Here is a 17,505-nt window from a genome sequence, read left to right as displayed (position 1 = left end):
AACGAGGAAATTCTAAAACTGTGCAAAACGGAAGAAATAGAAAAGGAAATTGAAAAAAAGCAAGAATATAAAGATAATATTATTACTTGGAAAATTCGCGCGAATAGAATCCTTAAAACGAAAGAAAGCGAAGTTGTTCGCGAAACTGAAAGAACGAATGTTGTAGAAACCAGAAGTGAGCAGCAGAACACAGTAAAACTTCCTCGCTTGCAGATACCTCAATACGATGGCAATATATTAAGGTTTAACGAATTTTATTCTCAGTTTGAAGTAGCTATCCATAAAAATGTGAATCTTAGTAATGTGGAGAAGTTTAGTTATTTAAAATCGTACTTAACAGACGAAGCTAAGGTAGCTCTACGTGGTTTAGCATTAAGCTCTGAAAACTATGAAATTGCCTTGAACATATTAAAAGAACGCTTTGGTCGAAACGATATTATTATCGATGCGCATATGGCAAGACTTTTAAACTTAGTCCAGTACGAAAATCATATGACATTGTAGCGTTGCGTAGACTTTACTCAGAATGCGAAACACATATTCGAGGATTAGAAAATGACGGAATTAATCCTAATAGTTACAGTTGTCTATTGTATCCAGTGTTGTTAAAATCGATACCCAAAGATTTGTCCTTAGAATTTTCTCGTAAAACACATTCAGAACATGAAAACAAAGTATCTGATTTATTGGAATTTTTAAAGATTGAAATTCAGTGTCGTGAACGTAACAAGTACTTAAGTAGAGACTTTAATTTAAACACTTCAGATTCGCGTTTGGAAACTAAATTTAATCCTTTACAAAAACCTAACGGGAGATTTAATAAAACCAAAATTGAATGTAAGGGGAAAAATAAATTAAATTCGAACATTTTTACTACTTCTGCATTTATTGTTGATGTGAAAAAATGTATATTTTGTACAAAACCGAAAATAGAGCACGATTCTACCTCTTGTCCCTTATCGGTAGAACAGAGAAAATTCATTCTTAGAAAATATGGTATATGTTACGCTTGCCTTTCGAAGGGGTACGTATATAAGCAGTGTCAAAAAAAATCTATTTGTGGAATTTGTAAACGTTTTATGCATCACGAATTGATTTGCGATCAACCCAATGTTTATTCTTCTCCCCCCCCTCTGGAGTCTCGTCAGACCGTCGACGCGAATAAATTAAATGTTGTGTCTTCCGTAGCATGTGTGAATGAATCCGATGATTGCGACATACTACTTGAAACTTGCTCGGCAGTAAATGTGAATGTATGTAAACATTTATTAGATTATTATTATACATAATAAAGATATAGTTTGTTTACATATAGTATCATTTACTAAATAAGAGGGGATAAGAGAAAGAAGAATTTTATAAGGAAAAATTTAATTCTTGATGTATTTAGCTTTCATCGAATTTTCTATAGAAATAAAACTAAAAAAAATAAATAGAATTTTAAAATAAGATATAGTATCTCGATCTAAGACTATAGAATCGAGATTAATATTTTGTTAGATAATGCGTCACAGAGATGTTTTTTGAGAAAAGAAGTAGCCGTAGAAATGAAACTACCGATAATTAGACAAGAAAGTCTAGCTGTTTACACTTTCGGCTCTAGAGTGCCAATACAAAAAACGTATGACGTAGTTCGGTTTTCACTTTGTAATTTATGTGATTCGGACAAGCAAATAACGATTGAAGCACTTTTGACTGACTGTATTTCTGAATCGCAGTTTAAAGTATCGCATAACAAATTAATGCAAATACTTTCGAGAAAGAACATTCAATTGTCAAACATAAGTAAATTGTCAGGAAACGAATTGTCTCTGCTTATTGGAGCACAGTATTTTTGGGATATTCATACGGAAGAAAAATGGCTATTAAACAAATCTTTGTATTTGATTAATACTCTGTTTGGAAGGGTTGTTCAAGGTCGAATCCCTCCATCAGATTTAAATGCGAATCGGGATATTTCTATTATGAAAATTGAATGTTGCACCGCATTAAATGAAAAACTAACGCAGTTTTGGCAGTTAGATTCAATGGGGATAAATGATACTCACAGTGGAGATTTTAAATTTAAAAGAGGAATTTATTTCTTAATTCGAAAGTAATTTAAAATATGAAAATGGAATGTATACATCTAAATTATTCTGGGACAGTAAACCAGAAAACGTGTCTAACAATTTCGCTGTAGCAAAACGAAGATTTCGTAACTTAAGTGTAAAAATGAAAGAAAATGATTGGGTTTATAATGAATATAAGAATATAGTTAAGGAGCAATTAAAACTGAATATCGTTGAAGAATGTCCTTTCGGCTTAGAAGAGAATTCTTATTATATGCCTCATTCAGCTGTAGTAAGATCGGATAGGGACACTACGAAAGTCAGATTGGTTTTCGATGCATCGTCAAAAGGTAATAGGTGCAAATCTCTTAATGAATGCTTAAATCCTGGGCCACCGTTGAATCCCAGAATTTTGGATGTAATCTTGCGATTTCTCGAATATGAATATGCATTCAGCTGTGATATTCAGGGAGCATTTTTGACCATAGGAATAGCGGAAGAGGATAGAGACTATTTACGTTTTTTCTGGTTTCCAGATGAAAGTGATTCAAAAACTTACAAAATTTTACGAATGACTCGCGTTCCCTTTGGAGTGACATCAAGCCCATTTATCCTTGCTGCGACTATTAAATACCACGTTAGAAAATATAAACTTGAACAAAGCGAAACTTGTGAAATGCTTGACTCGGCACTTTATGTAGATGATCTTTTTTATGGAGCAAATACAATAGAGAAAACTTTAGAACTTTCACAGAGCGCTGTAAAAATTCTTAAAGATGCGAACATGAATTTAAGAAAATTTAATACTAATTCGGATGAGTTGAGAAAATCATGGAGTGAACGAGGTTTGTCTGATGTGACAGAAACTAAAGAACGTCCTTTGAAGGTTTTAGGCATAATATGGAACACCGAAGAAGATAATTTTAAGTTAGATGTAAAACCTCTACTGGACATGACCTGTGATAGGAAGAATTCAAAACGTAGTGTACTTCAGACAGCTTCGAAGTTATTTGAACCTATGGGAATTGCATCACCTTTTATTGTTCTCATAAAATTATTAATGCAAGAAATATGGGAACTTGGTTTAGGATGGGATGATGAGCTATCAACTGACTTGAAGAAAAAATGGGATAATTGGTGCTCTCATATTTATCTGTTGAAAGATTTGACAATCGAAAGAAAATATTTCTCCATACCATGGAAGTTGGTGAAAGAATTAGAACTACACATATTTTCTGACGCTTCTCCTAAAGCTTTCGGAGCAGTTGCGTACTTCCGTTATGTGTCAAGTGATGATTGTATTTATACAAGTTTTATCACTGGGAAATCTAGAATCGCACCGCTTAAAAGGTTGACATTACCGAGGCTTGAACTTATGGGAGCTGTTATTTCTTCTTGACTTTTCCAATATTTGAAAACAAATTTTAAATTTCCTGCGCCTAGGGTATATATGTGGACAGATTCCTTAATCTCTCTTCATTGGATTAAAGGGAAAGCTTCAAAATGGAAACCTTTTGTATCGAACCGTGTATCCGAAATCCAGTCTAGAACTGGTCCTGCTGATTGGAATCACTGTAGTGGGCAGGATAATCCTGCAGATTTCGTATCTCGAGGAGCTACCGTGGAAACGTTTATGTCCAGTTCGATTTGGATGCAAGGTCCAGAATGGCTTCGGTTGAAGAAAAGGGATTGGCCAAAAGGCTCTAATTATGAAATTTGTCTAGAGATTTCTTTAGAAGTATATTGCGAAAAAAGAAGTAAACTGGAAGAAGTATCGTCTTTTGTGTGCAAAGTGCAATCGAATTTGACACATTTAATGGATTTGAATAGATATAGTAGTTTAAGAAAATTATACCGTGTTACAAGTTGGATACTACGATTTATATACAACCTTAAATTTAAAACTAAACGATGTGGTGAACTAAGCACTGAAGAACTTAACGAGGCTGAAATTATCTGGACAAAAACTGTTCAAAGTGAAGCTTTTGCGGAAGAGCTGTCCTCTTTGAGACAGGGTAAAACAATTTCTAAGACTTCCTCTATTCTAGAACTGAATCCCTTTCTTAATAATGACGGGATAATGCATGTTGGTGGAAGACTTCAGAAGTCAAGACTTTCTTACCTTCAAAGACACCCAATTATTATGCCCTCAAAACATCACTTTGTGAATTTATTAGTGTGGGATGCACACAACAAAGTGTTTCACGGTGGAATTTCTGAAACTTTGATAGAAATACGCGAAAGATACTGGATAATTAAAGGAAGACAAACTGTTAAAAATATCTTAAGAAAATGTATTCTTTGTAAACGATTTAATTCTTCTCCTGGTGTGCAAGTTACTGCTCCTTTACCAGTAAATAGAACAGAAGAATTACCTCCTTTTTCTGTAGTAGGTATAGATTTCGGTGGACCACTTTATACCAAAGACAGTGATGAGAAAAACTACATCTTGTTGTTTACTTGTGGAGTAACGCTAGCTCTTCATTTAGAGTTTGTTGGTAGCATGACTACAGAAACATTTCTTCTTGCTTTTCGACGATTCATTGCTCGTCGAGGTCTATGTTCTCAAGTTTTGACGGACAATGCCAAAACTTTCAAACGATCAGAACTTGAACTTAAAAATTTGTGGACTGTCATTAGTCATCCAACAGTAAAAGACTTTTACGCCTCCCACAAAATCCAATGGTGCTACATCGCTGAGAAAGCTGCGTGGTGGCTTCTATGAAAGACTAATTAAATCTGTAAAACTTGCTTTACGAAAAACTCTGAGAAAAACCACTTTATCTCGAGACGAATTAGAAACTCTAATTATTGAAATTGAAGGTGTTCTTAACTCTCGTCCTTTTAACTTATGTTTATTCTGAATTACAGGAACCTATGCCTCTAACTCCAGCTCATATGCTATTGGAGCGCAGGGTGAATAGTTTGCCTCTTGCCAGGCTTCATTTTGATTCTAATTTAGTTAATAGGAAAATGCTAATTAAAAGATTTAATTATCTAGAAAGATTGGTAAGTATGTTTTGGAATAAATGGAAAAATGAATACTTATTAATGCTGAGATCTGTTCATTGTGTTAAACCTTCAGGTAAAATTACTGAATTTAAAGTTAATGATATTGTATTAATTCATGATGAAAAGCTACCTAGACATTTTTGGAAATTAGGAAGAGTTGTAACAGTATTTCCTGGCAGAGATGGAAAAGTAAGGTCTTGTGAAATTAAAACAGGTACATCAGTTATTAAAGGACGCAGCGGTGGCTCACAGAGACGCTGAGAAATCTGAATTAATTGCGGATTCTCTTCAAACTCAATTTACACCACATAATGAAGGAATTTTTGCGAACAACGCAAGTTCTTTCCCACAAGATGTTGAACATTTCCTCTCCTCGCCTTTCGCGAGAGAAATACAATACACATCCATGAGCGAGGTAAGTGAATACATTACCAAGCTCAAACCCAAAAAAGCCCCTGGTATGGACTCTATCTCTAATCGTATGATTAAAAATTTACCCACCAGTTATCTATTTTTCCTAGTAATGCTTATAAATTTTATGATACAGCATTGCTATTTTCCTCAAAGCTGGAAACAAGCACTCATTGTGCCTATTCCAAAACCAGGCCAAAGCCTTTCTAATCCTCAAAATTATAGACCTATCAGCCTCCTATCTTCGTTATCAAAGATATACGAATTTGTGTTACTTAAACGCCTGAATGATTTTCTCCGAAATCACAACGTTCTGATTGATGAACAATTTGGATTTCGAGCAAAACACTGCACTACGCACCAGCTGCTGAGGACAGTGGAGTTCATTCACGAAGGGTTTCGTAACAATATGCTTACTGGCGCTTTATTTCTTGACATAGCCAAAGCATTTGATAGGACTTGGCATATAGGAATCATTATCAAGCTCATACGACTTGACGTTTAGGCCCATTTAATTCATATAATTAACTCGTACCTCACTAATAGATCTTTTTCTGTACGAGTTAATTCTTTCATTTCGGCACCCCGTCCTATACTAAGCGGCGTCCCCCAAGGGTCACTTTTAGGCCCAATTTTGTTCAACATTTTCATAAATGACATACCAAAATCACCTAGTATCACTCTTGCACTTTATGCAGATGATACGGCCATCCTAGCTCAGCACAAACGCCTTGAAAACTTGGTTCACACCATTCAGAGATATCTCTCCAGCCTTGAGCACTGGCTCATCACTTGGAAAATTAAAATTAATGTTGCTAAATGTGCTGCTATGATATTCAAACGTAGCCCCCTCCCGTACCCTTCCATTAATTTAAAGTTTTTCGACGATTATGTTCCCTGGTCAAATTCTTACAAGTACCTAGGAGTTGTACTTGATTCAAAATTACGCTGGCACCTTCACATTGAAAATGTTCTCAATAAAGCAAAAGGTGCTAGAGCCCAACTTTACCCTCTCTTAGCTCGAAAGAGCCATCTGTCAATTAAAAACAAAATTCTTCTCTATACATCAATTATAAGACATGTCTTCATGTATGCATGTACAATCTGGGATACTTCTGCAAAAACTCATGTGAAAAAACTTCAATCTTTTCAAAGTAAGACCTTACGTATGGCCTTGAATGCAGCCTGGTACGTCCGTACAGATGTGATTCATTCGGACCTTAATATTAAACCTGTTGATTACTATATTAAAAAACTTAGTCAAAATTTATTCCTCAAAATTGAACAGATTGATAACCGAGCACTCCAGCAGATACCAGCATACGACCCTGCTATTCGCAGCTCACAGAAGAGGCCGAGAGTTTGGCATCTATCCGCCGTCCAAAAGGGCAAAACACGCCCTCTCAACATCAGTTCCAGCCCCCGCGCCATGAAGGAAGGACGTCTCTTCAGCGAGCTGCCATATAATTGCTTTTCCATCTTCAAAAACTGCAATCCAAGATCTTGAAGCAAAGTTATCAATCTGTTTACTTAAGAATCACATCTCCCGCAGATTCTAAATCTGCCTAAAAATATTTTCATCGCGTTCCCATTTATTATTTGCACTCTCCTACACAAGCCACATGCCAATGAGCTTATTAATCGTAAACTCTTTTCTATCCGCTTTTTGCTTTAGTGTTTGTATTGTGTATAAAAAATTATAAAAACCAAAAAAAGTATAAAATATAAAATACAAAAAAATTATAAAAACCTAAAAACTTATAAAAAAAATTATGATACTTAAGTTTTTATTTTCTCTTCTCTATCCCTAAACTTTCTCGAGCCTGTGGCTCCCTCTATTGAGCATCAAATAAATCACTTATGCCAAATTTTTCCTATTTCTGCTCACTTTTAGTAATTCTGATGTGGAGGTACATGGTTTTGAACCATAGGCACTCCGAAAATTGCAAATCATTGGCATTGGCAGTTATTAAAGGACCTGTGCAGCTTTTATATAATCTTGAAATAAATGAATAAATTTAATTGTTTATTATATGTTTATTAATCTGTATTATTGTTACAGTACTATTCGATATATGTAATGAAAGTTTTAATGTATGTACAGGTATTGAGTTGCCAGCTTATTATCTTTATTATACTTTATTGCAGGTAACTTTACAAATTGTTTAAAGATGAATGCTTTGTTTATATAGTAAATAAGTGTAGTTTGTATAAGTGTAGTATAGTAAATAAGTATGTGTGAATTGATTGAACTTTACATTGTAAAAGTTTCTTTTGTTAAATTTGTATTAATGCAAGTGTTTGAATGAACCCCTGGTCATTCGGGGGGCATTCTGTAGAAACTGTATTGCACCAGATGGCGCTGTGTGCGCTTGAATTCTTCGGACTAGTGCAGAACCTTGATGATTGCGAAAGATGTAACAATATCGCGAAACATTAACCAAAGTTTATATGTGCCTCTATTTGTTGTAAATGTATTTAATTGTGTCGTCAATAAAATATGTAGAAAATAATAAAAAGTGGAGAATGCGTCTGACAGGTAAGTGAGATTTCTTTATATTTTGAATTGAATTGAGTTTTAGCGACAAAGAATGTAAATGCGTATTTACAGCATCTATTAAGTTACATTATAACTAACATTTACAAAAGGCAATAATCGAAATGCCATGACTTTGGCATATTTTTAACTATTATGTAACTTACTAGGAAATTAGAGAAAAAAATTCTATTTTTTTTCTTTATGCTTGTTGAAAAATAAAATATTAATAAAATGGTACAACATTCATTCTAGTACTTATAATGTAAATTTACATATACATTTACTATAAATTTTGGAGCAAAGTTCATTATAAAATGCATTTGCTAATATTTAATAGTTATAGCATTCAATATCAAATCATGGAAATTTAAGTAATGATACGTCAGTTGCATATATTAATTTCAATACTCAGCTCAATGCCAAATTTCTTCTATATCTGAGATAACATGTATTTTTTGAGAATAATTCTTTTGTGTCATCTTTTAATTTAAAAATCTCTTTGAGATATATTTTAATGTGAATTATTTTCAAAATTATCCTCATTAGAATGAATGTTGTTCTTTTTATTATGTTTGAAACTGCCGTTACGCTAAAAAATATATTCAGAAAACTATTTATTGCTGAATGTTTAAAATAAGTTCTACTGCTCCTTTTTGACAAAGAGTATCCATTTGAATTGCAGTTGGTTTTAATTAATCGTTAGTTGTATTTTTAAGAACTACTTGATAAAATTCAACAAATTAGTTCAATCTATGAGTTCATCTGAAAAACCTAAAATTTTTATTCCAATTCTGTCGTGTATATATTTCAAGAATGAAAAAGAATTACAAATTCATTATCCAACAATACTGAGTAATATAAGTTGTTGATATAGCCAAACTTAAAATGACCCATTTTAAAACCAGATTAAATAAATCATCGCGTATTTTCAGTCATCGAATTTCTTTGGCGTTAAAAAAGTGTCATAGATTTAGTAAATCCAAGGGTCAAGGTAAGCTCAGAGATTTTTTTTCATAGTTCACATTTGCTAAGTTATAAATTTTGCTGATGCAAAAGATGCTTAGAGTATTTGAACTAGTGTTGAAAAATCACTGGAATTTAAAATGTAATTGACAGTATGCCTTAAAGCCTGTTTTGGTAAAAGCATATTTATGGGGGCCCCTTGGCAAAAATTGGCGATTTTTGGAAGTACATGGATACCGAGTTTGTGCAATTCTTTGACCATGTTATTTTGGCTTGTGTAAACATCAGAGAATTGCACAAACTTGCGCTCCCTTGATAATGCAGGGGGCACCCTTCAATATACTCTAACTGCTGTTTTTCATAAATTAAAACATTTTAGGCATTTAAGATATCTTCCTGTAAGTTACAACTAAATGAATGACTCTTAAGCATAAAAATATCAAATTTTTATGCTTAAGAGTAGAAGGAGTTATACACTTTTTAAATAGCAGTGTCAGAAAAATATACTTTTTAAAATATGTAAATCATTGTTTGAAGTACAGAAAAACCTTCCTTAGCAACTATACCTCTTTAAGTGACTATGTCAAGTATTCTGGTGATACAAACATTGATATTAATTATCACTGAGAATCATGCTTTGTGAAGCATTAAATATCAAAATCCATTAAATATCAAAATTGTACAAAATTATGGAAGTTTATAGAGAGGTTTTACTGTATACTTAAAGTATATCATATCACTGTTAGATATTGATTATGTAAAAGATATTATCTAATCATAAATATTTCAAGCATTAAATAGCTTAGTGTAAGTCAATAAGTTTTCAGATTCTGACTTTGTACCCTGCCTTTCACTATGTAATATTTTTCTAGCAACTGCGTTAAGTACCAGTAAGTAAGTTTCTGTCTTAAATACCACTTAATGTAATCAGGTATCATCTATTCTGTCTGTAAAATTTAATCGTAATAAGTGAACAAATGAATATCTGTAAAACTAAAAACTCTATGTAAAAAATACAAGTATTAAAATGTCTATGAGAGGAACATTTAAAATATTAAATCCACGATCAATTTTTGCGACATCTAAGATAGAAAATACCCAAACTGACTAGTTAATTCAGAGGATGAATGCATGTAACATCATTGTTCATGTGTTTGTTAATTGTGTAAGTATTGAAGTTCATGCATTAATTGTTGATAACTATATTATTGGCCTTATATATATATATACTTGCATTTCAAAATTTTGTATATTTTGCCAGTGAGCTAAGTATTAAATGCTGTTACGTATAAGTTCATATTATGTGGAAAAGTAGTTTTTTTTTAGTAGTAACACTTTCTGAGAATTTTTTAATGTTGATCATCAAGCTTAAAGCATATGGCTGAAATTATCAGTATTAACCATAATTTAATTATTCTCCTGTTTCAGGGTTTCTTAAACTTTTTTCGAATAGAGATTATGTGAATTATCATAATTTGTGAATCACCTTGCTGCTGTTCCCTTCGAAAGCAATTTTTTAGCATATATTACTACTAGTACACTTATATTATTAACATATAATTAAAATCCGTTATATTTTATAATTAATTCCATTGAAGAAAAGTTATATTTCTAATATTTCAAGATTATTAATAGGATGAGTTGTACTTCTTGCATGGCTCTTCTATATTTGGATATATGATGGTAAGACCACAGTCTTAGTGGATATATGATAGTATATTTGGATATATGGTGGTAAGTACCACAGTTATAGTGCTTTAAATTCATCTTTTACTGCTAAGACTGAGTGGGAAGTCTGTAAGTAGGGTAACCAATAATAAATTTCATAAAATGTCTAACTTATGAGAAAAGGTGATAGATGATAGTCATATGTAACTTTTAAACTCTGAGATTTTTCAACTAAATTTTTTTGTCTCCTTTGGAAACTTCAGAGGACCACGAGGGCAAGCTGTATGATCCACAGATTGAGAAGTGCTACCTTAATACATTTCAATTTCTAGAGAAATTAATCTTTAAAAAAAATCTGATCATTATTAAAACTATTTTAGAGATTTATTTTATATTATATAGTAAACATCTAATAAACTTCAAATTATTTTCTGCAAAATGAATTATTTAAATTTGTACTGCTTTTGCTTCAAAAATAGATGATACATGCAATTTATGATTTCATGAAAAGACCAAAAGGAATCTTGTTTGCAATTTAATTATTTAATTTTAAAAAATATTTAAATCATTTGAAATATGTGCAAGTGCATGTAATTATTATGGAGAGATTCTGAATTAAAATGTCACATAACAAATTTAAAATATGTTATGTACTTCTAACGAACGTGATTTTTTCTTTATTTAGGAGCCATGCTTTGAATCCTAAGAAGAAGAGGACTGCTTCTTCCCAACTATGATTAATTAAAAATAACAATAATATATAAATTTAACCTATTTTTTTATTTTATTTTCCTTTTGGATAGTTTTCAAATAAAAATAAACCTATTTTTGTTTCTATATTCTGTGTATTGGAATAAAGAGTCCCCCCCCAGTGTTCACTGATATGCATGTAAAAGAACTGTGTGCAAAATTAAATCAATTTTTGTTTGCCACATTCATTTTTCACAGTGTGTATAATTTTCAAGATCTACAATAGAAGATTCATTGTAGCATTTGGATAAGTCTTTTTTTTTTTTTTCTGTGTATTTTAAATATAAGATCTGTTTTTGTATATATCAACATTTTCCATACCTTTTTCTTATTTAATTTATAAAAACGTTAAAATATAATAAAATCAAAATAAGTGTATATCTATTTTTCAAGTTGGGTAAGCAGGAGAGGCGTGATCTAGCAAAGATAAAATGGTTGAGAACCACTAATATATGGTATTAAAAGTATTTTCATTTCTGCATTAAATTGCTGGAACCAAATAGATCTTTTATATTATCTTTAATAGTTTTTGTCAACTAAATCTAATCTTGCAAGATGTAGTTATGGGAAGGATTGCATATGCATAACGAAATTCATTATTATGAATTATATTGATTGTTAATTATAGATCTTCAAGCTAGCTGTATATGTTAGGAGTGAAATACATTGCAATCTCCAATATTTTCAGAATACGATATTTTTTTAATTGTAGGGTTTATATTTATTTTAACTAACATTTATTTTAAGTTTAAACTATCTTTCCTGTCAAGCCTTACTTTCCCCTGGAACTGCCAATGCCAGAGTATGTAAATTTTAGTAGAACGCGCAAGGATTCAAATTATCAGCGGAAGTATTCTGTTAAATAGAAAGGAAACGAGTTCGCGGTGTGCTGTTCGTACTTCACGAGCGCGGAGGTAGTTAGCCAGAAATTGAAGAACCCCGCGTTTCGGCCTGTGTGCTTGCCTGGGAGAATTGTTAATTGTTCAACGTGATATTCAAAGTTGCACCACCGATTTAGCAGCGGTATTGTAAAACGCGGTGAGGTTAGTTACTTTTAGAGAGCCTCGTAGTTAGAGACTTGTTATTATTTCTTTTCAGGTTCTTATTTTTCTTTTACCGCCGGGTCGGCGTAGTTTGTGAGCGTCAAGAGCACGCAATTGTAATTTTTTAAGTTGCATAAAAAGGGACTTAAACCCTTAGCAAGACTCTGTCTATTTTCCAGTTTCGACAGTCACCTCTTGGTTGCGTGCAAGTTGGAGGCGCGCAACTCTACATTGGCGCCCGAACTCTTATCGAACTGAAATGGCCGAAAATCGGATGAAAGCCGCGGGACAACAACAAGAAATGGCAAGCCAATTGGAAGGATTTGGATACCTGGTCCAGACTTTGAGAGCGTCAATTTCGACGGAAAAAATTCGGTGGCGATATTTCTAGAAGGCCTAGAAAATCACTTTCAGCTCTACCCTGTGCCTGAAAGACAAAACGTTGCCATCGCCACATTTGCACTAAGAGGACAGGCCGCGCTATGGTGAAAGAATATAGGCAAATTTCTATTAGGGGAATTTGGAACCCAGACATATACATTTGAAAATTTCAAAAAATCGTTAGTAAAGGCCTTCCCCATAGTGAAAGATCGAGCAAAGCTAGAAGCCGAACTATATAGTTTTTATCAACGGGATATAGAAAAGTTGACGGACTTTATTTTGCGAAAATTTAAGCTGACGGATATGCTGTATGGGAAGAAACCCGACGCGGAGATTATTGAAATAATCTTACCAAGATTGTTACCTGCTGTTCAAGACTACTTCGAAATTAGAAACCCAAGCACATTGCAGGAGCTCTTCGAATTGGCGGTGAAGTTTCAAAATCGCAGAATAGCGGAAAAAGCTAGAGGGGCATCGTATTCTCAAAGTACCCGAAGGAAATCTTCAGATGAGCAAACCAGAAATGCAAACCGCTCTTATGGGGGAAAGAACTATCAAGCTAACTCATCGAACCTCGAAGGTCAAGGCCCAAAAAGAAAATTCGAAAACAAACATCCGCGTACACAGAAGGCACAAGTTGAAAGGAAAGCTTTAAACGAGTAGAGGGGCCTGTGAAAGCGAGAGTCCAGACCCCGGAAGTTTTAAAAAAACCCTGAAAAAGACATTTAAATACGGTCATCGTAAAGAACTCACATCTACCAATTATACAAGTCCAGGTTGGCGATGTACCAGTAGAAGCCCTAATCGATACAGGAGCAGAAGGAAATTTTATGAGCGAAACATTCTTCAAAAAGAATTTTTATAGGGTACGATTATTTAAAACAAAAAATACCGAAATTATAGCGGCGCCAGGAAAAACCTGTCACTGCATCAAGAAATTATCATTAAACATACAGGTAACAGAGGAAAGCCTCAAAGTATTAATTTTTGTAGTGAAGAATCTGCAAAATCCTCTTATTTTAGGTATGGACCGCGAGGGCCAATATTTTCAAGACAGTTCTGTGGTGCTGGAGATGAACCAGAGGGTGGTGGAATCTGTGGAACAACCGCAAGTGGACCTTAGCCATCTGAATGACCATGAAAGTCAAGCCATCCAGCAAGTGGTGAGTAATTTTTCTAACTTGTTTTCAGAAAAGCCTGGTAGTTGTCAAATAGTTACGCATCAGATACAATTAACTGCCGAAAAACCTTGTAGGACTAAACCATATCGTTATGACAAACAAAAAGACGTAATCATCGAAGAACATATTCAGGAGATGTTCAAGAATAAAATAATAACGCCCATAAATAGAGTACGCGAGTCCAGTCGTACTATGTAGGAAAAAGAACGAGTTTCCTCCTTCGGATAAAAGGGCTTGGAGGTTTGCTATCGATTACAGAAAACTAAATAGTATTACTAAATTCCCAGTTTACCCCTTGCCGGTTATAGAGGAAATTATTAGAAAGATCAAATCTACAAGATACATGTCTACTTTGGACTTAACGTCTGGGTACTATCAAATAGCTATGAGACCCGAAGACATACATAAAACCACGTTTATAACAAAATCGGGCACTTATGCATTTTTACGCATGCCCTTCGGGTTGTGTGGGGCCCCATCAACATTCCAGAGAGCTATGGACATTGTTCTAAAGCCTGTTCTAGGAAAATCGACTTTAATCTATCTAGATGATATAATTATAACGAGTAGTACGTTGGAACAACACATTAAAGATCTAGAAGAAGTTTTTAAATTATTAAAAGAGGCCGGTCTTACAATTAACGCCTCAAAATGCAAGTTCGCAACTAAAGAACTTAAATATCTCGGTTATAAAATTTCGCGAAAGGGTATAGAAACGCAAGATTCAAAAATAAAAGCAATCAAGAATTTCCCACCGCCCAACACCGCCAAGAAACTTTCTTCTTTCCTTGGGTTATGTTCTTACTATCGGTCTTCCATAAAAGATTTCGCTAATATTGTTGAACCATTCTTAGTAATTAAAAGAAAGAGAAGTAAATTTACGTGGACAGCGGAAGCAAATACAGCATTTGAAAGATTAAAAGAAGCGCTCATCAATGCCCCTGTCTTGAAATTCCCGGAGGGGGACGAAAACCTGGAAATTGCAGCAGATGCGACGGACTCTTCGGTGGGTGCGGTTCTTATGCAAAATAGCCATCCTCTGGCATTTTTTAGTAAAACGTTGAACCCTACACAAAGGAATTATACAGCTATAGAGAGAGAAACATTAGCCGTATTAATGGCTGTACACAAATTTCGAGTTTATTTCGGCTAAGCGCCAGTAACAGTCTTTTCGGATCATGCGGCTGTTGGTAGACTTTACTCGGGGAAAAACCTGACGCCCAGGTTAATAAGATGGGCTTTAAAACTCCAAGAATGTAATATAATAATAAAATATAAACCGGGTAAGGAAAACAATGTAGCTGACGCACTTTCTCGTATAAAACTATACGATGAAGAAAATGAACTTAAATGCGCTGTGTTGACTTCAAAAATTTTAGATTCTAGAGATACGATTATCACTGAACTGAAAGCTGATCCTGAATTTGGAAATATCTATGCATATTTGAAAGACCCCGAAAGCTTTGAGCACACAGATATCGATGCGATTAAAAAAAGAGCAGAAAGCTATGAAATAATAGATAATTTATTATTTTATAAGAAAACAACAAACGAAAATCTCGAGTACAAACCAGTCATCCCAGCCTCGCTTCGATTAAGCATTTTGAAGGAATTACACGACGCGAAAACAGCGGGTCATTTAGGGGTCAGAAAGACTTTAAAGAGGGTACGCGAGGCGGTATATTTCCCGCAATTATACAAAATAGTAACTGCGTATGTCAGGTCCTGCAATCAATGTCATTTAATAAATTATATTAATTACAGCCCGGCCGGGTACTTAAATAGCATTCGCGCTACATTTCCGAATGAAATTTTAGGCATAGATCTTCTTGGTCCCTTCACCCAGGGCGAGTTAAGTAAAAATCGTTTTCTTTAGTAATTGTAGATCATTTTTCAAAATGGACAGAAATTGTTCCACTTAAACGCGCGTCAGCCAAAACAGTCGCAGATGCATTCTTACACAGATACATTTTAAAATACGGTGCACCGATAAAAGTCATTAGCGATAACGGTAAACAATTCATTAGTCAAATATTTGAAAACATATGCACTGGACTTGGCATACGCCATATCAAAATGGTTCCGTATAGACCACAGGCAAACATAGCAGAAAGAGTGAATAAAAACATCGTAAACATAATTCGCAGTTACGTTAGCACACATCACAAGCGCTGGGATGGCTACATAAATGAATTAGCTTATGCTTTAAGAACAGCAAATCACGATACTACGGGAAAAACCCCAGCAGAATTATTTTTAGGCCGAAAGTTAATTACGCCTTTAGATAAATTATTCTTTTTGCAACAAAGAGAGCAAGAGTTTAAACAGAAAGATGTGCAAAAACTTATTGATCAGGCGCTTAAAAGCTCGGATACGGCAAGAAATAAGCAAAATGTATATTACGATAGAAAACGCCGTGAAGCAGATTTTAAAGTTGGGGATAAAGTATTGAAGCGGAAATTTTCTTTATCAAGTGCCCCAGACAATTTTACTGCAAAGTTAGCTCCAAAATTTGAAGGCCCCTATGTAATTCAGGAAATCAAAGGAGTCGTATTGTACCTTAAAAACGAGAGAGGGGAGATCTGTAAAGCAAGTCCCGACCAGGTGAAAAAATACTATAATCCAAATGATTTTGAAATCCTTAAAAGTTTCTTGCAGGACTCAAGTCTAAAAGAAGTAGAAGGTCCATAAATAACGACAAGTGTTCCACCACCCAAGAAGCAGAGAACTGAAGAGAGACCTAGCCCTTCTACAACCCATACGACGGTACCAAAAAGAAAAAAAATGAAAACTTTCAAACTCCAGCATTTAAGATCAACAAGAATCCAAAGCCACAGCGTAAAGAAACTTTGGTAAAGAGGAAAACACCACCTACAGCGTATCGCAGTAGAAATTATACATCAAGGAGAACGCTCCCAGGGCCAGAGAGTCAGGTGCAAGCAAGGCCGCCGTTCCGGAAACTAAAATGACAGCAGGAGGAACGAAAATACCAGGAACAACAGAAGAAATTCAAGAAGGACTCCAGACCGGAGGATGTCAAGACCAGCCGTCCAAGAGAAAAACGAAAAAGACAGCAACCCGACGATTACTCCGCCAAGAGACCAACATGCAGAGGACGCAAGAGAAAAACTAATGTGGACGACACTCGGAGGTCAGTAAGGAGAAGATTGACGTCCATGAAACCTATAACGTGGGAAGAATTTTGCCCGAAAAGAATGACAGAGTTTCAATCAGCGAAAACTCAAAGATAAGTTAAAATCTTCTATAAAATTTTTTCTTTTGTGCCGAAATGTTATGCATAAATACGAAGTTCTATGTTTTGACGGAAGTCAATGTGTCTCGGTTGAGACTTAGTTTTGCTTTACTTTATTTAGCTATGGCAAAAGTATTATTTTCTTAAGTACAAATCTAAGAACAAGCATTTTCTGTTGGTCGAAAGACTGATTCTGTTATGTTAAAGCCAAAGTTTGGCCGAAGATAAAAATAACTTCGTATTCTTGTATTAA

At 34.2% G+C, this 17,505-nt stretch overlaps 1 protein-coding gene across 8 annotated transcripts in view; it reads left to right on the top strand.

Annotated features, from left to right (window-relative positions):
- The window catches only part of LOC118201287 (uncharacterized), a 144,607-nt gene that overhangs the window by 75,143 nt on the left and 51,959 nt on the right, over nt 1-17,505 (top strand). The window contains exon 6 of one of the 8 annotated variants that reach the window (XM_085817068.1): nt 11,330-11,592. The exons of the other annotated variants lie outside the window; for them this stretch is intronic. Coding sequence (XP_085673194.1) covers nt 11,330-11,343 — 14 coding nt within the window. The 3' untranslated portion in view covers nt 11,344-11,592. Of the gene's footprint in view, nt 1-11,329; nt 11,593-17,505 lie in introns of those variants that run through there. 8 annotated transcript variants of the gene reach the window in all.

The sequence above is a fragment of the Stegodyphus dumicola genome, chromosome 5 (genome assembly GCF_044657685.1).
Source record: "Stegodyphus dumicola isolate Sdum_Otavi_A_Nest chromosome 5, ASM4465768v1".
Taxonomy (NCBI): Eukaryota; Metazoa; Arthropoda; class Arachnida; order Araneae; family Eresidae; genus Stegodyphus; species Stegodyphus dumicola.
The sequence above is the reverse complement of the archived record's forward strand: the minus strand, read 5'-3'. Positions and strand labels throughout refer to the sequence as shown.